At 38.6% G+C, this 14243-nt stretch overlaps 1 protein-coding gene across 7 annotated transcripts in view; it reads right to left on the reverse strand.

Annotated features, from left to right (window-relative positions):
- LOC124640945 (proteoglycan 4-like) overlaps nt 1-13111 on the reverse strand; it is a 65749-nt gene extending 52638 nt beyond the window's left edge. For 4 of the 7 annotated variants that reach the window (XM_047178914.1, XM_047178917.1, XM_047178918.1 and 1 more), the window contains exon 1: nt 12915-13109. In XM_047178914.1, the coding sequence (XP_047034870.1) occupies nt 12915-12960 (46 nt within the window). In that variant the 5' untranslated portion in view covers nt 12961-13109. Of the gene's footprint in view, nt 1-12914 lie in introns of all 7 variants that reach the window. The other 3 variants (XM_047178913.1, XM_047178912.1, XM_047178921.1) reach the window with 3 other exon arrangements.
- Between the last annotated feature and the right edge of the window lie 1132 nt (nt 13112-14243).

A 14243-nucleotide genomic window follows, 5' to 3' on the forward strand; every position in this document is an offset into this window, starting at 1 on the left:
GCTTAACCACGTCTGGCCGACGAGCTGAGAAAGGCCATTTAGGAACTGTCGACACGACATGCAATGAAACGGCATGATACATCTTCACTACAAACAGATGACCAGTAATTGAAAAACAACTGAATAACGGTATAATTGTCAGCTCGATTACTAACGCTTCAAGTATTTTTAAATGAAACAATGATAGATAGACTGATGCAGTTAATACAAACAAAAGTAATGAAATTGTAGGATCTAGAAAATCTTTTCTAGCTAGGAAATGAATTCATTCAGAAGAATGGCACGAACAAAACGAAACAAATTAGCAACTAGATAGCAACTGACAGTTTAATGACGATGAGAAAAAGGCCTTTGTGCACCTGTGTGGCCATTAGGTCAGTAATAGGGGCCACGACAAACCGCTTCCTAAGCGGCTAGCCTAGATCATTCAATTACAAGTTTCCTTCAGTTAACTCTCATTTGCGTGGGATTCCAGCGTATTAATAAATTATATTCCTATTTACGGCTTACGGAATAATAAATCAGCTGATTATGACGTGTCGTACCATGTCCTGAGCATTGACCTCAGTTAAAGTATTTCCTACATGAAAATTTTGCTCAAGTCTTCTTAGTCTCTCTCATTTACACAGTTTGATTAGGACTTCAGAATTTTCCTGCAATCACTTGTAAGTATTTTTGCATATGCCTTGAACTATTTATCAATATGTATTTCCAATTTTTAGAATTCACATGTAGACTCCATTTTCATTTCGCAACTTCAGTTGATGTCGTGACTTTAAAATAACATGCAAATTGATGGCTGAAAATGGTAATGCTCGGAACAGAACAAGATACTGTGGCGCCATCTGCATTAATTATGATTCAGAACTATGTTCAAAGACAGACTACAAGGTGGCTTTATTCAATAAAGAAGTTGATTCTATCAGCATAATGCAAGTACAACGAGCGGTGTGCATTACTATTATTAGAATTACCATTAACTTACCATGCAACTGGAGGAAAGGATAATGAGAACACTAAAGAGAACGAATTAATTGAAATAATATCTTGGAATACTGTGACATAACATCCAACGAATTCAATATAAAAGGCATGTTTTCATTAGCAAGTCTTGACAAAATGTACATTGAAATTTCCATAGCCAGAAAGGTAATCCAAGTTCGATAGTTCATAATAGAATTAGGACAAACTCGAGTACAGCTGAGAAAGCTCACTAAATTGAGTTTAACGCAATCCATTTCAAACTTACCCAGTGAAGTAGCTACTAAACTTAAATTAAATGAAGATGTACTTGCAAATGACGACCAAAAAGACCAACAACTTTGGATACAAGAAAGATGGCTAAGTATAGGCAGGATTCCAGTATCTTCCCTAATTTTAAACACTAAAGTACATTTTAGATTCGATTATTTATGCGTAGACCCAATTTGTCGTCCTAAATTCAAGCCAGGTTATTGCACCCTTTACTATCGACGACACAAATTACATAATCAATTCTGTCCCACTGACATACCAAACGTAACACATACCGAACCCTTAAACGCGTTGACTTGACCCAATTAATTCAAAATGCGTACTACTGCGTACACGTCACGCAAACAAATGTCGAGTAATCAATAATAAAGTGAATGAATGTTTGAATCAATTGAATGCAGGATCAATAGAGTTAGTAAATAGTGGGACGTCATCGGCCAGGAATGCAGCGGTCTAGCACTTGCTGGCTCGCTATGTAGCCGCATTTGGAATCTGGGCAGATATTAGAACAGCTTCTGTATTGGAAACTTGAAGCGGTCGGATATTAGACCTGGCGTCGAAATAGCCGACGTCGCATCCACCTACCGAGTATTAGACACGCATTCCATTTAAGTGTTAACATGAGATGATTTAATTTGTGATCTCTGTAGCAAATACTAAAATAAAAATAGTTTATAAGGAAAATACTTCATCTTTGAGAACAATTCCAGTAATAATTCAATTTAAATGTCTCCATTAAGAAGAAATACTTCAAACTATTCGTAGAATCAAATCGAAATCCACTCTCACGCGACTATCAAATTGATTTCCGAAATATAATCTTTGTCAAACATCACGAAAATTCTAATAACAGTTCCGTATGCGTGATGGACGATCGTAATGTTAAAGCAACGGGTAATATTATATAAAAACACGAGAGCACCAAGGTTTCTCTAGAGCACTCCATTCGATCCACTTTTACTAGCAACAATAATATAATGGCTAGTTTTTGTCCACAGACGGCTGTGGTAATATCTAGATTCGCAATGTTCATAAAAAAAGTGCAAAGATATTGCTCTTGGAAACAAATTAGATACCAGTCTCTTAAAAATATCGATTGAATGGGGCTAATCAGAGAATTGGTCGAGCACAAACAAAGTGAGGTCAACGTATCGCATCAAACTACTTGAAACTTGAGCTATTGCTTGTTAATTGACAGATATAATTGGTCTCGAATTTCTAAACAAAATATGCGCAAACACCGAATTGGTTGTAGGCGTGACTGTTTCTAATTTAAACCATCTAGCGGTTAGAAGAGTTTCAATTAACTAAAATACGAAACATATTTGGTTAAACACAATTTAAAAATTACGTAAATTTTAAATTATCGTCACTTAAAACTTTAAGCAATGACAAATAACTATCTAAATCCCAACAAAGACATGACAGATGTTTTTCTAGATTAGAAGATTAATATGGCGTTGTAGAGTGGGCGTATTTATGGAACCTGCGATGGACTTAGTCATAATGAAATGATGATCACAGCTGACATCACATCTGAGGCTGATAATAATGATATACTGTAAGTGAATAAAGTTCAACGCGTGATTGTAAAAGGTCGTAGGACCCTTGATTCTGGAATGTCAATACAGTCGATGATCGATAATAAATAGTTTGTACATAAATGGAACGGCAAGTCCATGCTGATTATTTGTGGCCTAAAGCAACATACCTAGATAACATTAACCGATGAGGACTTCCTATTACTAATTAATAACGGGTTCTAAAGAATAAGGTTATCGATCAAAGCGGCAATCAATTAGCCATTTAAGTGTTTGCGGTTGTAAGGCCTGAGACAGCACTTTTACAATTTAAAATGATGATAAAGATGAAAGCATTTGTTGATTTATGAAATCCGCACGTGGGAGTCAAGCAAGCAAAGAGGTCTCGAAGGAATCGATGGTTGCCTTTTACGCCAAAAATAGAAGACCTCTGGCATTAGACGTGATGAATAATAAATTAAGCGAAGGCAAATTTTAAGGTCTTAAAATGTTCATCATTACCGAGTTTACGAGTAATTTATTCCTCCGGCTCCTAATCTTAAGTTAGATCAAAACATCCTCAAGAAAGGTAAAGATGGAAGTTCCAGATAGTCAGGAAAATAAAACTTATTTCCACATTCATTACCAAGTTGAAGGCGACATTGTACAATGATTACATACCGGCAGAGCGGAAGACAATTGCCAATAGCACAAGAATTTATATTGCCGGAAACATTTGGCTAGATTGTATGTGATTGCCTTACGTTACCATAAGTAAAAGTGGTGATTCTGTAAAGAAAACTATGTGCAATCAGATGAGACGTTGTTGAATGATGGGGAGAAAAAAGTGACTTCATTGACTAACAAAAACCAAGAGAATCTAAGAAAGTTGAAAGAGTCAGCAACAATATGTATAAGTTTAGAAAAAAAATTTTACTGTCAATGACCAGGTAATTTGCAAAGCGTAGAATATTAAGCAGATATGTAAATTAAAACTGACTGAATGACTTCTAAAATTATGGTAGGTACATGAATTGCAGTTTGTGAAATATTTCTAAATGTACTTCAAATAAGAGATGCGTAGATTTTACTGCGCATTATGCGACTGCAATCTCTTACAAAGACACAATGGAACTAACCTATCTCTATATTTACGTTGACATTGACACTATGCGAGAGAGAATGATGAATGATATTATTATTAGTTGGGAAGTCAAAACAGCAAAACATTTCACGAATATTCTACATACTATTCATATTGAACCGATAGAACATAGTGTTACAATGTTTATCGATCACGATCTAAATACAACTGATAAGCGAGATGAAAGGAATGCACTTGCGTAAGTATAGACTTTCGTTATAAACACTGACAATATGTAACGGCAAATATAGATTGCTTATCTGAAGATTGGAGTGGCAAACGTGTGTGAAATCATGTAGGACATTCGAATAGGTGAAATTTTTATTGAGATCTATTAGTTGTCCCATATTTCTATATTTTATCATCTTTTAGTTTCCCGCATGACACGCATATACAACATGTAACGTAATTAACGCACACCCTCAAACACCCCAATTAGAATATTATGTTATAATCATAATACATACACTGAATTTTTCATTTAACATGTATAAGCATTGTTATTTACCAAATTAGTTATACCAATTCTTGGAGAACTTTTTGGTCATACTACTACGCACGCAAATATCGCGCCGCGCGCCGCTCGACTCGACACAACATAACGAAACTACGGAAAAAGCCGACAATACACGAAGTCTTATACTTTGAGTTACGGTCTATTTGAATTTGTTTTCACTGTACAGGGTTAATATGACAATAATTTCCGTAGTTTTAATTATTTTTGGGATAAAAAATTACCTATATTAAAAATGATGTAAATCTATTCAGTAAACGATTCTGAACAAAGTAATTTCAGGATGTGCGTTAATTAAGTTACATGTTGTAGGTATCCCGAAGAATGAAAACCTGAATTTACTAAAAACCAAGGGCAAGGGTAAGTATAGGTAATGAAGTTTATAGGAGCCATGAATCGACCTGGTTTTTGCTTCGTTACACAGGATGTTTTGACTGTAAAAGTAATCTATGACTATTGAATAATATTGCTATAATTCTTAGAAGGATAAACGCGCATTAGCTAAGATTAGCTTGTCTAAAGATTAGATTCCATTGAAGATGAAGTAGCTATAAAGACAAAATTAAGGTTTCAAGAAAGAACGTAAAACGCTATTTCTATTCTAATGGACCATTACACGCTTTGGTTCTAAGACTTTAATCGAACAATCACGCAATCGAATCAAGTGCCCTACGAGATCCATCTAACTGATGACCTCGACAAGTATTGCTTAACCGTTAGGCCGCTGCCTCGAATTTTGCGGGCAGCGGGGCGGCAGCGGCGGCGGCGCGGGAGCGGCAGGATCTTACGCGTATAATAAAAATGGACCGGCCCTCGAATACAGCGGCGCGGGAGCGGGCAACGAGCGGTGAGCTCCATTCAAAACGGTGACCGAACGCGCCGCCGCCGCTGCCGCCCCGCTGCCCGCAAAATTCGAGGCAGCGGCCTTAAACGACGCCTACATCTAACGCCTGCTGGAATTCAGCTATATTTCACATTCTTTAATAGTTTGAGGAAAGAAGATAGAGATCTAAGAATTTTGCATTAAGGTGAGGTAAAGGGTCTTGACGAAAGCTAGAAAAAAAAAACTATGAAAAATCTTAGCAGCTCTATTCGTTTTTATAACCTTTTTGGAAATTGGGAAAATCCTTGCTTCTAAAATTTTGAGTTAGGTAGAACATCTGCATGTTTAATTAGTGCACCGAAAGCAAGCTCAATACTTCAGGGAAATTGAAAACCAAAATTGAAAGTTTTGGGAGTATTCCAGAAACCAGAGGTCCAAAATTAAATAATCATCATAATATCTAGTGCTTATACAAAATGGACCTTGGCAATACGCCAGAAGGCCCAAATTAAAATACCAATGTTTGTCATAATTGCTTTTAAAGAAAACTTATTTGACCTCGCCAAGTTGGTCAAGTGCTCGCCCACTAATGGCCACGAAAAGCGCTAGAAAGTGATATAATATAAATTATTAATTTAGAAATATTACCCAATGGTTGTGGGTGGTGGCATCAAGTCAAATATTCAAGTAATATAACGACATCCGTAGGTTTGAGGCTACATCCGAATTTTCGCCTACACTGCATTGTTAATACAAGGGAATAAAGACTGTTTTCGTTTGAAAAAGTTTTTGTGGAAACTCATCTTGAAACTTGAGGATTTTCACTAATTTGGATAAAAATGACGAAGTGAGAAAATATATAAATTTTAAACAAGGTCAAATTACACTTGTAGATTGAGTTTTTTCTAACAGTGTTTTTCAGAACAAAAAAGGCCCATCTAGGCGGGCCGTGCCCGCAAATTAATTGCTATTTTCAGTGAAATAAAATGTATTAAAAGGAGGTATTACAATTTGATGTAAGAAAAAGTATGTAAAGATTGCAGTCAGTTGTTGAGAGATTCCACTACCCAATCTGGGAATAAACACAGGCTACAAACAAAGTGATTATCATCAACAAAACGCTATGAGAATAGATTACTTAATTATTGTTACAAATCTATTGAACCTTATTGTACCTAGAAAGTTAGTAAAACCATTAATGAAGAATTAGATAATTATTCAATTGAACTGGACCAATAAGATTGTTCTTAACTGTTTGCAGGGCAAAGCCCTTTTCAAAAGGTATAGAAACTCAACATCAGCTAAAATATTTCAATCCACAAATTCTTGTGTAAATTGTCAAGGTAATTTAGTCTTTAACGCTAAGACTTAAAGGTCAATGTCCTATCTGAATAAGGTGTGCTAGCTACCACACCAATGTTTAACGTCTGAGCGTGGTGATTCATACATTAATTATGTATTATGATGTCAATCGTTTACACTTATAGTCTTTACTTGAGATTCTTAAGGTCTTTCCTCAGTTGTAGGAAAAACTGAGGATTTTCCTTAGCTAAATGTTTTTTTCTTAGATCTGTAAAGCATGACTGCTGCAGACAGTCTGTAGAGAGACAACTATTAATTTATTTACTTGAATCATCCTCCGAGCCTTTTCCCAAACTATGTTGGGGTCGGCTTCCAGTCTAACCGGATTCAGCTGAGTACCAGTGCTTTACAAGAAGTGACTGCCTATCTGACCTCCTCAACCCAGTTACCCGGGCAACCCGATACCCTTTGGTTAGACTGGTGTCAGACTTACTGGCTTCTGACTACCCGTAACGACTGCCAAGGATGTTCAATGACAGCCGGGACCTACAGTTTAACGTGCCATCCGAAACACAGTCATTGGTGTCTAAGATATACTTATAAAGTACATACACACAGTACAGTAGGCGGAGTCTCAACTTAGTTACCAAAAGCCTGTGGTCTGTCCAGCAGTGCGCGCCACGCATAACGCGTGTGATATGCACCTGGGATATGTCCCTTCGTCGCGTTATCGCGTAATCGAGGAGGTGCCAGTGTTTAGAACGCGGGTGCATCCAGGTGGTTTTGAATTTGTCGCGAAGCCTAAACAGAGTGTTTGTGATGGTGAGGTCGAATTGGGCACAGAGTGTGAGTAGTAATTGTCCGTTACTATTCATATTGCCCACACCATTATTTCCAATCACGCCCGGCCACGACTCAGAATCTCTGCCAACCCTCGCGTTGAAATCGCCTAGCAGCAGTATTTGTTCGCTTGAACGTATGCTGGTAAGGCATTGGCAAAGTTCTTCATAAAACTGATCTTTGACACTGTCCTCGTTACTCATTGTTGGTGCGTATACGCTTATCACATTCAGGTAGTTGTCGTTTGGTAGGTGAAGGCGTAATGTGATAATGCGGTCCGAGATGTATTGTGGACATTCTGGCAGCTTTCTTACGATGGTGGATTTGATGGCAAACCCTACGCCAGCTAACCTTCGTTCACTTTGGGGTCTTCCTTTCCAGAAGAATGTATAACCACCGCCGATTTCCTCAAGTTCGCCTTGGTCAGCTAAGCGTGTTTCGCTTAAAGCTGCCACGTCTACATTGTATCGAGCAAGTTCACGTGCTACGACAGCAGTTTTACGCTCCGGACAAAGGTTTCCGTCATTATCGATTAATGTACGCACGTTCCATGCGCCAAATGTCATAAATGATGTTTTTATCTTATTTTTCTTGTTACGTCGACCGCGAGTAATGGGGTGCCTAAGCAGCCGCGGTTGCTACTCCCCCAATTTGACGGGACAAGCATTTTTTTAGGACACCTTTTCTAGCCCCCTCCCCGGCTGAGCGGGGGAAGCAGTGCCTCCCTAAATAGGGCTGCTTCATCACCTAAGGTGCTGCCCAATCCACACTGTTGTCCCAAGTGCAGTGCAGAAACGACCACTCTCCTTAGGCTGCCATACGTGCAGGCTTCAGACAAAGCCGGGTGTGCACCACCACCCAACCTCTCTACTTCAGCCCATCGCCGCAGGTCTTTTATCAGGATCCAGTAACCAGAAGCAGTCAGTTGCGCGTGAAATATTTAAGTGCGTAAGTGTTTGCGCAGACACAGACGCACTCTCTCGTCCTCCACCCTCTATTCCCAGTGGAACGGAGACCATAGGATACAAAAAACGAAACAACGAGGACTGGTTTGACCAGAATGATAGGGCCCTAACTGAAGCATTCAAACAGCATCGTGCACTCATAAAGCGTAATGAAGGAAATCATAAATCCAGTCAAGAAGTCCGAAGTAGTGGTGATTCCTTAAGGAAATTAACGAGGAAGATGAAAGATAGATGGTGGCTTGAAAAGGCAAAAAAGATACAGTGGCTTGCAGATACCCACCAACTAGGCGCTTTCTATGAAGAAATGCGTAAGTTGATTGGCGTTTCCATAAAAAACTGCACTCCGTTAAGATCCCTAGATGGTTCCCAAAAGCTCACTGCTAAGCAGGATATACTTGATCGTTGGGCAGAGCACTTTAATCACCTGCTCAATGTAGATCGATCAGCAGATCTTGAGCATATAAGGCGTATCCATCCTCTGCCGCCGAATGAGTCGCTTGCTGAACCACTAACTTTTGCTGAAGTTGTTCAAGCCATCAAAGAGCAGAAAAATAAAAAAGCAGTTGGCGTTGACAACATCGCCGGAGAACTGCTGAAATACGGAGGGGAGCAACTTCATACTTACATCTGGCAAATTTTTGATCGCATTTGGAACGAGGAAACAATACCACCTGAATTTAAAATATCCCGTATACAGACACTGTATAAAAACAAAGGAGACCGTTCCGACTGCAACTCCTACCGGGGTATATCGCTCCTCTCTGTCCCTGGGAAGATATTTGCCAGAGTTCTTCTCAACCGGCTTTTACCAGTCTCCGAAGCCATATTGCCAGTAACTCAGTTTGGGTTTCGACCTAACAGGGGCACCGGCGAAGCCATCTTTTCCATCAGGCAACTCCAGGAAAAAAGCCGAGAACAAGGCCAACCTTTGTGTATGTGCTTCGTGGACTTAGAAAAAGCTTTTGACTGCGTGCCGAGGGAAGCCCTCTGGACTTTACTGGCAAAATTAGGTTGTCCTGAGAAGTTTGTGAGAATGATTCGCCTTCTGCACGACGAGATGACCTGCTGTGTTACCTATAATGGTGATCAGTCAGAGTTCTTTCCTGTCACCTGTGGGGTCAAACAAGGTTGTGTGCTTGCGCCAACACTGTTTGCTCTCTACTTTTCTGTCGTTGTCAGTGAAGCGCTCAAACAAACTTCTGCTGGAATCAAAATACGTTTCAGGACTGATGGGGGACTTTTCAACCTGGCCAGATTAAAAGCATATACTAAAGTATCTCATGCTCTTATAACGGAGATCATGTACGCTGATGATCTGTGTTTTGTTACCAACTCTGCACAAGAGCTCCAGAACCTGATGACTAACCTTCAGGGAGTCTGTTGTCGTTTCGGTCTAAAAATCAGTGTTAAGAAAACTGAGGTAATGGCAAGCGACTCTCAAGGAGCTACAGAACCTGTCAAGGTAAACATTGGCGATACTGAGCTGAAGCAAGTGAATACCTTCAAATATCTGGGCAGCACAATTACATCCAAGTGTGACCTTGATACCGAAATAAACCATCGCATTGGCGCTGCATCAGCGGCTTTCGGTAAATTACGAGCCAAGGTCTTACACACACATGATTTGAAGCTTTCGACAAAAATCTCCGTTTACAAGGCCATAGTCCTCCCAAATCTTTTATACTCGGCTGAAACATGGGTCCTCTATCGGAAACATATACGGGCGCTGGACCGATTTCATCTAAAGTGCATAAGAGACATTCTGAAAGTCAAATGGTCGGATCGGATTAGAAATACCGAAGTGCTACGACGCGCGAATGTCTGCGGCATAGAAGCGTACCTGATGCGGCGACAGCTCAGATGGTGCGGTCATGTTTTACGCATGGATGATGATAGGGTGGCCAAGCGCATCTTCTTTTCTGAACTCCAGAACGGCAGACGGAAACAAGGTGGCCAGTTCTTACGCTTCAAGGATGTTCAGAAAAGACACATGAAAAGGTGCAACATTGATCCTCAGAACTGGGAGACAAAAGCCATTTGCCGCCCTGAATGGAGAGGCCTACTTAAAAATGCGATCAAAGATTTCGAAGAGCAAAGGAAATCCGCACTGGATGCGAAGCGTGATGCTCTTAAGGCTAAAACACCAGTAGCCATTCATTATAACTACGTGGACGGTATCCTAACGTGCAGCCAATGCTCGCGCACGTTTACACATAAAATAGGGTACTGCAGCCATCAAAGGGCGCATAGAAGAGCTGATCATCCTAGTTCTTCTCTCAATGATAACTGAAAGCAGTCACCATAGCCGAAATCGGCAGGGAAGAGTATATATAAAGTACATACAAACTTGGAAAAGTTGCATTGGTATTTGCCTGACCTGGAATCGAACCCGCGCCCTCATACTCGAGAGGTTGGTTCTATGCCCACTAGGCCACCACGACTTCGAACGACGAATTTATTTACTTGAATATTGTAACATAAAAATTCTGCAAGTATTGTGATGAGTTGAAATTTTCAAAATAGATTGTGATTAAGAGAGACCAGGAAAGCTGACCGCACCACCATTTACTGTGCAATAATATTTGTATGGAGGCTTTTCCTTTTTATTAAAGTTAATGTTCTAAGACTTAGAACGTTAAAATTAACGTTAAAGTTAGCTGTGTCCTGCAGGTTTAGGGAAATCATGTGCGGGGAAATTACCTGGAAACCAGATTGCATTGGCATTGGTTCAACAGTTTTGTTAAGAATTATGGATGGACAAAATTATTATTAGCTAAAGATCTCAAATGATACATCACTGGTTAGTCTTACAGTTTTGGGTATATGACTACTCCTACACTTTATTATAATGAGACAGGTACATAGTAGAGAGGCGGGTTTAGCATAACAATATTGATTTACATAACCTTGGACTAATGGTAGTGTAAATAATAGCTTAAATATGTGTCTATTTAATTGTTCAAAGATACACAGTGAACCAAAAATTAAAATATATATCTTAAAGCGATTTAAGACTATACTACAAAATATCTGAACTAAAAATGAAAATCTGAAGAGATTGTTTGCTTGAACATATTATTAAGAAAGGACGACAACTTTAAACACTGGACATATTTGAAAAGTTATTTTAATCTTCATCCTCCTGCCCTTATCCCAATTTCATTTGGGGTTGGCGCAGCATGTTTTCTTCTTCCATACTCTTCTATCTGCCGTCATCTCACAAATAACATTCTTTCTTACCATATCTACTTTCACACAATCCATCCATCGTTTTTTTGGTCTTCCTCTTCCACTATATCCGTCCATGTTCATACTCATCACCTTCCTCACAACATGACTCGAACATGAAAAAAGTTATTTTAATGTTAAATAAATATATTTGATTTGGGTTCTCAGAGCAATGGCCATGGGATGCGGGTGAAACCGCTGGCAGAAGCTAGACTAACCATAATACTTTGGCAGTTTCATTCCACTATTAGCAGATTTATACTTTAAAAATATCTGTTTACATAATAGTTTATCTTTATAAGAAAATACCTATTGCAGAGATCAAGTATAGGGTCAAGGTTTTTGTCATGCCACCTGCAATAGCTAGCAAAATAAGGTTTAAAGTCTGATATTGTACTCTGGTTGATATGTGTTTATTGTGAATTTGAGACAGACTGTTAGTAAGTATTGTGTAAATTGTAATGGCAACAATAGGTGCTAATATTGATAGCTAATCTGTGAATGATTTCTTGATAATATCCTTCTATGCTTTTCTTCCAATGACAACACATTATTGACTGCATCAACAACAATCATAAATATAAAGTAGCTTTGTTGTATATCATGCTAATCTACTGGTTTTATTCCTCTCTTATCCAACAAGTATAATATTATCATTACTTACGTACTTATTGCCGTAATACCAGGCAAAAGTTTATCTTTTATCAAAGGTAGATTATGAACATTTCTCTGAACTTGTTATGATGAAAATTTTCATTTCCAATGCAATTCTCACTTATTACGCATAGATACAGCTGTGATAAGATAAACAGGTAGAAAGTTACCTGCAATGTACGTGCGGAATATACATTATGCGGCTAAATGTTCGTATTACTAATCATTTAATATGACTCAAATTACACATCATACAACCAACGTATCATTACATTTACGTCACTAACGGGGAATTTACCACACAAATATCTCCTGAAAGTAAAATAAAACGACCAAATAACGGTAAATATAAAGCTAACTTAACAAAAACCAAGTTATGTACGGCACTATGACATTACGGAGGCCTAACGTTTCGGAGACATTCTCGGCCAACTATTACCGTCTGGCGAGCGTTTTTCTAATTATAGAACATACCACGACGTGAAAAAGACGTCCAAATATAGGTAAAAAACAAAACACACAATTGTGAGAATAGTATCACACTTCGGACATTCTCGAAAGCGGTACACGAGCCCACTACGTGGGGCCACGACACGATTTAGGGTTAGACAATTTTTCAATCACATTTTAACACTAGAACGCCACATTTCAACTATAATTGCACATATACCTTTACTTTCAGCGGTTTCGGTAATATCTTTCACGTCATCAACCATCTTGCTGGATGACAGTCACTCACTACACACTTTTTATTCGAACATATTTCGAAAACTCATACTTTGGTTCACTATTTTCAGCCAGCCAGCCAGCGAGCGATCTATACGACGACACTTCGTTCCGTTCACTGCCAACGACGACGTAAAGACGTAAGCGATGGCGACCAACCTTCAAACCGTTTGTGGTATTATATTGATGGCGTCATGAGCTCCAGCCTACTATTTATGAGCAAATAAATTATTTATTATTTTCCTTTTATTTAATTTTAAACACTCAGCTGATTTATATTTTGAGTTCGGATCTAGGCATAACGATTAATTTACAGAGTCAATGCAGTATTAAAAAAAAAAGTAAACGGCGGGTATTCTCGTTATATATTTTGATACATGAATTATGTGGAAGTTCAAACTATACACAATAAAATAATCATTTAATGCTTTAATGGCGGTTGTTGATTGTTATTCATGAAATGCATTAATTAATTAACTTATTATTAATCTGTTAATGATACGAGAATATAAGTGATGCGGTAGCGCCATCTGTACTTTTCATTTGATAACTCGGGTTTTTATAACAGCGCCATCTGGATTTATTGCTTTGAACAACTACGTCTGAGGCTGTAACACTGAGCTTCGCAACACATTTTTCATAGCGTCATAATAGATGGCGCTAAATTACTTTTTGTGTCATTACCGTTCATTGTGTCATTACATTTATAAACAGAATAGGCAGAGAGAGAGAGAGAGAGAAAGAGAGAATTGGACAGGATTAGTTCACAAAATAACGGTAGGCAAGGAGGAGTTTTTAACTTTTTGTTAGTGTCCAACAAGTATTAAAATAAACATAGGTAGGCATAAATTATTAACTGATGTGAGTTACTCGGCTTCTGCTATCTATCACTATAAACAAATAATGGGTTTAACAAGCGTGACGAAGCTTAACCTACTCAGAAACATCACTAAGTACCTAACAGTTAACTGTTTGGAAACTGTAGGTACATTGCGAAGGTTTTTACAAACAGAAAGATAGACAGTTACCTATTTGGGTGGTAGGTAGATACTTATAAGTATAAATTTTAATTTGAACGTGTTTATTCCTCTTCTTCTTGCCCTGTTACTTACCATTTTTATTAGGGGTACCTAAGCGCAATGTTTTCCGCTTCTCTTCCTCGCCGTCAAACATTCCTTCCTTCATCCGTAGGTAATCCACTTGTCACCTCTCAGGGAATCCATTCATTTTTATTGTTACTCTCGCTCTCCATCCATACTTAACACAGTCTTGG

The sequence above is a fragment of the Helicoverpa zea genome, chromosome 21, assembly GCF_022581195.2.
Source record: "Helicoverpa zea isolate HzStark_Cry1AcR chromosome 21, ilHelZeax1.1, whole genome shotgun sequence".
Lineage (NCBI taxonomy): Eukaryota > Metazoa > Arthropoda > Insecta > Lepidoptera > Noctuidae > Helicoverpa > Helicoverpa zea.